Source organism: Aulonocara stuartgranti, assembly GCF_965226115.1.
Source record: "Aulonocara stuartgranti genome assembly, chromosome: 2".
Taxonomy (NCBI): domain Eukaryota; kingdom Metazoa; phylum Chordata; class Actinopteri; order Cichliformes; family Cichlidae; genus Aulonocara; species Aulonocara stuartgranti.
The window spans coordinates 25,292,831-25,302,790 of NC_138940.1; the positions used below are offsets into that span (position 1 = coordinate 25,292,831).

At 39.6% G+C, this 9,960-nt stretch overlaps 1 protein-coding gene across 1 annotated transcript; it reads left to right on the forward strand.

Moving 5' to 3' along the window:
* Positions 1–6,648: 6,648 nt before the first annotated feature.
* On the forward strand, positions 6,649–9,386 carry il12ba (interleukin 12Ba; the record flags this gene model as incomplete). The annotated part of the gene is made up of 9 exons (XM_082505451.1): positions 6,649–6,664; positions 6,776–6,807; positions 7,303–7,387; positions 7,477–7,764; positions 7,855–7,957; positions 8,230–8,459; positions 8,546–8,709; positions 8,859–8,980; positions 9,224–9,386. 9 exons carry the CDS (start codon positions 6,649–6,651, stop codon positions 9,273–9,275), a joined length of 1,092 nt encoding a protein of 363 aa, XP_082361577.1. The 3' UTR covers positions 9,276–9,386.
* Positions 9,387–9,960: the final 574 nt, after the last annotated feature.

The following is a 9,960-nucleotide window of genomic DNA, read 5'->3' on the forward strand; positions in this document are numbered from 1 at the left end:
AACAGAAGGTTACACAAAGATGAGGCTGTTCAACCTGGGCTATTCTGTCTGCCAAACCATTGAAACCACTGAATTTTCAGTCACACAGGCCTTCCCTGCCCAATAACATACGTCACTAACCCTTGTCATCACATTCATGCTGTGATTGTTGTGTTGGCTGTTTACGAGTTAGATGAATGGGTTAGAGAAGTGAATATTGTAAAGATGTTGTAAATGCTGTCTTCAGGAAACATTTACAACATCATAAAGCTGTCAAGCTCCCATTGTTCCAGATTAGGAAATGATCAGGCGGCATTTTTTCCTGATTTAGCTGTAATGAAATCTCACTAAGCCAACATGTCTTACAGCCATACACTATGTGAACAGAACATCTTAATAATGCCATCATACAATGTCTGCAGTTACAGCTACTGAAACTGTAGACTTGTTTCCATAGAAATGTTTGAATTAGGTTGCTGCCTATTTTCTCTGATTGGGGTTTCGTTTTGTCAAGTCAGTCAGCGGCTGGGTCCCTCCCGGTGACTAAACAAATCATGATGGCTATGATGAATGTAAACAAAGCAAGAATGTACAGATTCTCCACAGGAAAGTACAGGGAGAGCTATTGAAACCCCATCAAGTACAATAAAACTGTTATTCTTCAGGACCTGATTTACACAGGTCACAGACCAAGAGATGGGTAAATCACAATTTGGACAAGTCCAACTTCTCAATTGCTAAAGAAAGAAGGTAGTTGTTTTAAAACTAATACTGTGTGTGTGTATGTGTGTGTGAGTGAATGTGCATGTGTGTGCATGTGTGTTGGGGGCTGTTCATTATTTTGTTCTCCTCTTTTTTAATCCCCAGCTACCCGGTTTCATTCTGACTCCCTGGTTTCCCCCTGAAACCAGGAAGTGTCTTTTAATTTGTTTCAGTTTCCATTTGAAGATTTTGTTACAGTAGATATTATGTCATTACTTGACTGCTCTCTGTGACGTCTGAGAGAAATTTCTGTACCACAAATAAGCCTCGCATAGAAGTGGGATACCTAACCTATTAGGAAAACAGGTTGGGCATGCCCAACAGGTTAGCAAGTCATGACATCACAGTGACATAACAATAAATGGTGAGCTAATGTAGTGTTTGGTCCTGGAAATACTAATGAATAGGTTCTCCAGATTTAGTGTATTTAGCTTTTGTTGCATTACATTTGTTAAAAAATAAATCTACATACACAATTGCTTCTTACTGAAAAGTTGCTGTGGTTCAACTCTTTCACCATCGGAATGCACAAACATCAAATGTTTTGTCACCTGACATACATGCACGTAGCAGAGCAGCCTGTCATGTCAAAAATATTCCAGCTACAAGTATGATCCAAAACAACTACAGCTGAGAGCAAATGACGAATCATGTCTTCAATGGGAATGTGCAAGGACTGGGTTTAATAATATGAATGTCAGCGACACAGTGCTTGAGGCTACCTAAGTATTTTTGTCTGAGGCCTTGGGAAGAAATGTGAGTACAGTAGATGCCTCCCCTGATGCCTGAAAGTGCCAAGAAGCACCAACGCCTATCCATATATGGACCATCATTGAAAAATTACATCTCAAGGGGGAAATGGATCCAAATTATTCCTTGTTTCCAAGGAAATAGAAATCAAAGTGATTTGAGTAAGAAGGCTTGTGGACCGTTGAAAATCATTTTGTGATCCAGGTGTGCCATGGTTTGCTTGGGCCTCCAAAATGATGACCTATGCTCCATCCTGTGCTAAAACTATGACGCCATCAGGTTCAGGCAAGTGGATCGTTTTTGTAGCTTGGTCTCAGTGTGCTAAAACATGCATGCTGCTGGTTTCAGAAAAACGTCAGCATGCACAGTTATTTCAGAACATAGAAATCAAATCTAAAATAAGTTACTTATCTTTGATTACTGCAATAAATAAATAAATAACCCTAATATTGCTTGCTGAATTGGACTGTGGTTACACAAGGTTAAAAGGATTAGTGCATCTGATTTTTGGCATGCAGTTTACTATATGAAGAAGCTATTTAAAAACTATTTGCTTAGTGGTTCAAAATTGCTGGTTCTATTTTTCTTACCATTTACTTCAGCTAGGTTTAATGTAGATTAAGTTTTAGCTGTTTAGCCACATTAATAATACAGTACAATTATCTGACAAATTTAAAGACAAGAGGGTACAGACACGTTAACAGCAGAGAATACAAAGTTGCAGTTCGATTCACTTGGTATGAGGAAATAGTGTGGCCAAAGGAAGGGGAATTTGGAAGTACTGATGATGAGGCTGTAAATTGCAGGAATTAGCCTGGCAGTAGCAACAGCCATTCAAAATATGTTTAATGTTCATTATTGTTTTGCAGAGGAAGAATGTAACCAGATTCCCTTATTGTTCACTTCTTGTACTGTTTTGAATTTTTTTATCCAAAAAGAACCAGTATTGGCCAATATAAGTTCACATGACAGAAAGAGGTTCCTTCTTTATATGTTTCTACTGTAACCTTAGACATGATAGAGGAAATCTGTTCTGAGCCATGACATGTTCCAAACTATACTTAAAATTAATCCTGGATAGGCCAACTTTGATAACTTAATAAAAATGCTCCTTAGTGTATTACGGTCCTGTATATGAATGTAAGGGGACCACTGTGGAAGCTCTGATGCTTTATTGCACAGAAAAAGTGCTTTGAATTTTAGCCCTATTCACTTACATTGAAACCACACTTCCCAGGAAGAATTCTCAAAGGCTCACTGTAACAAACCAGGTACCTGTCATTTAAACCAATGGCACTGATGGCTGTTCTAGTCACCTATATTCTAGATAACTGGTGACTGAGCTCTTAGTCTTTTTATAATATGAAAACACTTCATAAGCACATCTAAGTGCAAGACATCACAGTGTGATCAAGAGAAACATTATGTCTGTTTCCTCTGACTCTACTTAAACAGAGGGAAGACCTGTTTGCATGACTGTTGTTTTTTTGTGGACCCAAGCAAGCACTAAACGCAGATATTGTTGCACATTTCCTGCTTGTAAGTAAACTGAACTTTTCTCTAAGAGTCCATGCCCCTGACAGAACGATCGGGCCACAGAAATGGATTCAGTTGTCCAACGTTCTTTTGTTCAACATGAAGCTCAATTGGAAAGACATGAACAAATACTGCAACACATCTCTGGATAACAGGATGCCATGCTCCAAAGGCCGAGTTCACCAATGTCTAACCCAGTTTCACCCCAATCAAATCCCAGTTCTTCCTCTGTTGCTACTGTTTCTCCACCTCAGCTTACGACAAGTCTTCTCTGGTGAGTTGGAGAAAAGTGGTGGCGTCTTCACTCAGTGTTTTCTGGCATTTAGGTAGCAGAGCCATGCCTATTCATCTGACAGTGCTAAGCTCGCATTTTCTTGTAGAACTATTACAAGAACGCATGCTGCAGTGGGCACAGGTGGTCCTAAATTCTCACCCTGACCTGTCATATGTGGATTTTCTTTCCAAGTTCAGAAGTTTTTTCAACAAGGCATAGACTGTTTTCACTTCACCAAGATAAGAGAAGTTTTGCAGATTGATCCACTGATTTTTAGATTCTTGCAGTTGAAGCAGGATGTTTAACCATGTTAAATAGCAGCCTTACCTCAGATGTGAGGAAAATCCTTTCAGATTGGATTTTTGCATGGTTTATGACACAATATGGGGACTGAGTTTGCATCATAAGAACTCTCTGCCTCTTTGGAATTACTTATTTTGATGTGTATCACGATTGATGATCACATATGGGAGTATTGGTGCCCATGGGTCACAATTCTCAGGGAGCATTGCATTGGAGAGTTCCCAGCTCTGGTGGAGTTTCCACAGAGAAGCAAACTATGCTATGCCGCAAATAAGACAATGAATGAGGCCAACCCATGCAACTTGGCCTAACCCATCTCACCCCCACACCCTATATTGTCCTTCCTTTCAACCTGTTGCTACCGTGTTCACTAAAACCTGACCTGTACAACACCTATCACTTTGTCCCAATCAAAGAGTGAACTGGAAGGCTGCTTTCGACATTCACCTAGCTCAGTTTCAAGTTTCCAGTAATGCCATGTGGCCTCAATAACACACCTACAGTCTTCCAATTCTACTTAAATTGTTTTGTTTACAATAGCTCTGTTAGGTCCACCAAAAATCCTTCAGAACAAATTCTTTATTAAGGGAAAGAAATGTGAATTTTATGTTTATCCCGTTTCTTTCCTACGCCACATCATTGACATCATTGAATCAACACTGACCTGGCCAAGGTGCAGGCAGTAGTTGACTGGCCCGATCAGTTCACCCAGAAACAGCTCCAATAAGTTTTGCTAACTTTTATCACCTTCCTTACACTCGTTTCACCTCATCACCTCATCCAAATTTCCTTTTCTCATTGTTTCTCCCCAGCAGAACATAACTGTGATGTCTGTGACCAACAGCTCTTTATCGGGAAACTGAACTGGCCCTGGAAAAGTGGATACACAGGTTGGTGGGCACTGAGCATCCTTTCATTCTTTGGACAGATCATAAAAACCTCACCTACCTCAAAGCAGCCAAACACCTCAATGTCTGGCAAACTGGGTGGACTCTGTTCTTTACCCTTTTTAACTTAGTTATCACTTACAGATCCTGATCCTAGAATATAAGACCAGACCTGTCAGTTTTCATCCTCTGATTTTGCTTCTCTTACATAGGAGATTGAGTTCCTGTTGCCTTCTGACCTCATTGAAAGTGGGCCTGTCTATTGTAAGAAGGATCATGGATGTCAGGAGACATGGGCGAGGACTCCAGTCATTTTGGGATTCCCACCATTTGTATGGCATTACTAAGCACACTTGTGCATCATCTTCAAATTACACTGCCTCTGCTCAAAAGGAGGGAAGACTTTCATTCAGGACATGATTGCTGAACTAACACCCCATAATCAGCTCCTGTCTGAACATTTGGCTTTGTTTTTGTCCATCTTCCAACTCCTGTACAAGAAATCCTGGTGTACTTTGGGAGAGAGTTTGGTGACAGCAATTATCTTCATTAGATTGTTGTTTTGTGGAGCTAAGCTTGCACTAAACAAAGAGTTTTGCACATTTCCTGCTTGTAAATAAACTTAACTTATATTCTAAGTCCCACATTTGAGTTCATTCAGTCTTTTTCCCTTATCACAGCTTCAATATTTAAAATAATAATACTTTCAATGCATTTCTTTAAAACTGGCATAGTGTCACAGTGGCTGTGTGTCTTGCAAATGCAGGACCCAAAACACGAGGAATAAACTATTAGGTGGTTTTATTAAAGTAAACTAAAGCACAAAAATAACATGAATAACAAACCCAGGAAAATCACATCTTTGACACAAGAACAGACTGCAAGGGAGGACACAAACATGAGGGAGACCAGAAGCCCACTTTAGGATGAGTATTTGTCAGACACGAGAGCAGCTTTTTCTTCCCCCTATAAACCTAACTTTTGTATTTGTCGTCAAGGTGACATAAGACGACTGTTAGGGTGGAGGCAGAAAAAAGTTGTTCAGAAGGTTGATAATGAGGTCTTTTTATTAGTTCTTTCACATTGTTATATATACAGTGCAGCCAACTAAAGCAAAATAAATTAGAAAAGTTTAAAGGAAAAAGAAAACATTTCCATTTAAAGATCATCCTAACAAAATTGAAACAGCATTGTACTTCATGGGCAAACCCCCTTTAACAAGGGCCTCTGACACTATGGGCCACCTACATCATGACCTACCATACTGCCCCTCCAAGAGAGTGGCCTCCCACTCGTTGAAATAGCAGTTAAATACCACTTAAGGATTAAATAAATTAATAACGCTCAATCTGTCATTCAAATATAATGATGATAAGTTAACAGTTGGAACATTAGCAAAAATATTTTTAGAAAATGCCTCAATTCTGCAAATGTTTAAAACCAACAGATTCTTTAACCTCACCAAATGCCACCCCTCCTTCATCCTACACTTGGCACATTCCCTCCCAGGAACTTTACCATAAAAGGAGGCCAGAAATGGCTTTTGCTAGCTGGAGGTCAGGTGTAGTCTGGAGGGGAGGTGAGAAACAAAGTAGACACAAATCTTAAAATACTATGCAACTTTTTCCATGGATTTTAAAATAGTCTGTTTGCGAAATATACAGCAGTTAGATTAAAGGCACTGCGGGATGATTGGAGATCACAGGCTCCCTGTGACAATGACATTTTGTCATCATGCAGCTTATGTACTTCTGCTTGCGTTAATTCATAGATTAGCTAATAAAACTTCGGTTTTTTTGAGGGAAAATATTACAATTGTGTATTTGTATGTGACTAAGGAGGGGTTTTTTTATTTTGTTTTTAAAAAGTGAAAAAGTTAGGGTTCAAATTTGGTTTTATTATAAAAAAAAAAAAAAGGTCAAGCGGGGGGTGCTGGGAAGTGTTTTAATGCCGCAGATGAGGCGCCAAAACTGAAAGTGAAACTTTCGCGAGCAGCAAACGAGCAGGAGCTACGATTAACGGTGCTAGCAAAGACAAGATGATAATAAATAAAGGTTACACACGCTTACAACTACCGACACATTCACACTGATTGATGTTTAAGGTGCATCGTACCTGTTACTGCTTTGTTCAATGAGACACGACTGGGAGTGAGTAATGAATGGGTATATAGGTTTGTTTATTTGGACGCAGGGAAAGCGAATTTCCTCTGGACTTTTTCCCCTCCATCAGCACGACGAGGGGAAATTTGGCCATCAGCGATAAAAGGCACCCAAAATAACAGGATCTTCGTTAAGCGTGGAAGGTACTGACAAGGTAAGGTTGTTCTTTACAAATCTGTTGATATATATCTTAAAAACAAAAAAGGTTAATGTTAAATAATGACGTAATAATACAAAATAAGAGTGGTTATAAATTGCACAAGTATTATAGAAGTAGGTGTGGCTTGTTTAATATTTAAGCTCTTTGAGTTGACTGATTCCTTTTAGCATCACAAATGCTGCCGTTAATATCAACTTCTCTTTCCACAGAGTGTGTTATGACTTTATTTATCTAATCTTATTATTTATTTATTCAGGCAGTTGGACACTGATCAGAGTTGATGGCAGTGCATTTCTGCTATTGCAGTGGGTTATTACAAGTGCAGCTTTACTGCCATTTGTAAATACAGGTGTAATGTCTTTAAGCATGTGCATCCAAGAGCCTGTACTACTTTTATTGCATTTTTACTGACTTCCTTTGTGCCCTCTTCTTCCAATTTTTATTGATTTTTCATGATTACCTCCCTGTTCTGTCTTTTTTTTCACTCAGATGAAGTGGTTTGCTTTCAGCATCATCTGTGCAGTTTTCCAAATCAGTTACCAGAATCCAAAGCACTGGACTCTGTTGCCCAACAGTAAGTTTGATAGTTGGGAGAATCTGTCACCCTAAGTTTAAATGATTGATTCTTTTCAATCCCTTGAATGTGAATCTGTCTCCCGATAGTTCTGGTTTTGGAGGTGGATGGCACTTTGGCTGAGCAGAACCTGTTGTGTATGGAGTCGCCAGAGGAGCTCATTGGGAGTGCCAACCAGAGCCAAGAAATCTTTTGGAAGAAGAATGGAATAGATCAAGCTCAGAGGGGAAACTCATATCGAGTGCAGCTAGAGGAAAGCTTAGGGGGGGGCAACTACACCTGCCACAGTGAGGATGGATCTCTTCTCAATCATACTATTGTTCTCATCAAAGAAGATAAGAGCAAAAGGCGGAAGATACTAGTGAAAACTGACGAAGGTGTGTGCAAATTTGACACAAATTATACAGCTGAGAAAACTGGATACATTTTAAAGTATTTGTCTTGTGCTCTCTGAATCGTCTTGTTAGATTATCTCAAGTGCACGGCTCAAAATTACAGCGGCGAGTTCTACTGCTCCTGGACCTGGCACAGCAGCCGCAGTGGCAGAGTAGCATTTATCAAAGCTCATCGGTAAGCGCACGTTGTACTGCTGAAACCCTTTCGGTTCTGCTCACCAATAACAACAATAAGTCATCATGTAGGAGCTGAGATTGCAGAAAGACATCCATAAACGCCCAGTTATGAAAGGAAACATGTTTGTGATTTTTAAAGGTCATGTACAGGGAACCGTATTCCATGTTTAAAAAAGATATGATAATAATAATACAGCTGCAAATGTTTGTCCATGAGAATCTTGTACAACCACTTGACTAGAAAAGTAAAAAAAACATGCATTTCTACAGTGTTCCTGACAGCAACGCAAAGTGCTCTGTCGATACCAGCGGCCAGTGGACGTGCTCCTCAGGTTACGGCAACTTCAGCTGTACCTTGAGCGACAACAGGATCTCCTGCCTGGACAAACAGCATTGCCCTTACGCCGAGGAGAGCAAGCAGATCTGCGTCACTGTGTTCGTGTTGAGCCAGCACTTTCTGTTGGAGGAATATTTTCAGCGCTTTTACTTGTCAGAGATTGGTGAGAATTCTTTGGAGGAAGCTTCCTCTTTTATGGCTTTTCATTGTTTTGGTCTTACTCTGGTGTTTTGCTTCCGTCTTAAACAGTGAAACCTGACAAGGTGGAGATTGCTCAAGTCAACACCACAGTGATACAGTGGAGTTACCCGAGCTCCTGGAGCAGCCCCTACTCCTACTTCCCTCTCACCTTCCAGATTGCACAGCTCAAGGATGGTTGTGAGAGCTGTGACAACCCTTGCAACAACTATCAAGTAAGTGCCATTTACAGACTGTAAATATTTCCAGAGGAAGAAATGAATATAATGATACACCATATGTGTTAATTGATATGATACAGTGCATGAAGGGTACATGTATAAATGCGTTGGGGTTTTTTTTGTTTGTTTTTTTTTAATTTCAGGCTTTGACACTCCACTCTACAGACACTTTTCAGTTCAAAGTGAAGCAAAGGGCTAAGGCTGTGTGCGTCAGAGCAAAAGATGCTTTCTCTTTCTCACAATGGAGCGAGTGGAGCCATAAAAGGTTGGTGCCACTCAGTACTGTAACATGGGACACTCGGCATCCGTTTCTTCTGTAAATCTTGCAAGCCACACGTTTTTCCCCATAGGTTGTGATCACATGTCAGAGTGCCGACTGCGTGTTGTCTCTTGGCCTTGTCATTTCCACTTTTTACATAACTCACCGATGGCTGTGGTGTGTTTTTGAGCCTTAAACTTCAGTCTGTCACAGTGCCAAATGATTCTTTTATTTCTTTTCTGTTTACAGGCTGAGGAACCACAGGAAGAAGAGGAACAAGCACCTGAACAAACGAATATAAAAGAGGAGAATCGTGGCGCTTTATATATTTATTTTACAGAATAATTTTTTTTATTTATTTTTTTTTTGTAATTTCTAATTGTGCAAGTAAATAAAGTTGAGTTTTGCTAAGCTTGGACTTTTTGTCACCTGTCTGTTGCATAATATTGGTGAAACCAAATATAAGCTACCAATCAAATTAACACATCACCCAGATTTCAGACATAATCAGGAGACACTATAGAAGTCATTCAAGAAATGACTGTAGCACTGTTTTCCTATCAGCTTTCAGAAAGGTCAGTGATGTAATATTAAACCCCATTTTGCAGAGAACAATGTTTGAATAACACATGTAGATGGAAATCAGGTGCACAGAATTTCTGTCCTTTCCCTAACCAGTTAGGTGAGAGTGTAGTTTTCGGTAGAAACTCCTCTTTGCTCTGGGACAAAAAACAGAAGTTTCATTAAAACAATTGTTATTAGTCAAGATCTGGCACCTGTGGTTTCCTATATGTGCTTCTTGCAAGGACTTTTTTTTTTTTTTTTTTTTTTTCTATCAATTGCCTTCTCCATGGTTATATTACAAAATTATAATTTCAGATTAAATCATCACGCATCTGCTTTATACTGAACTAGCTGGCAGCTCTGACTTTTCCATGGGATTCTCTAAAGGACAATACTTTTCTGTAAGGTCAATATATAAACAA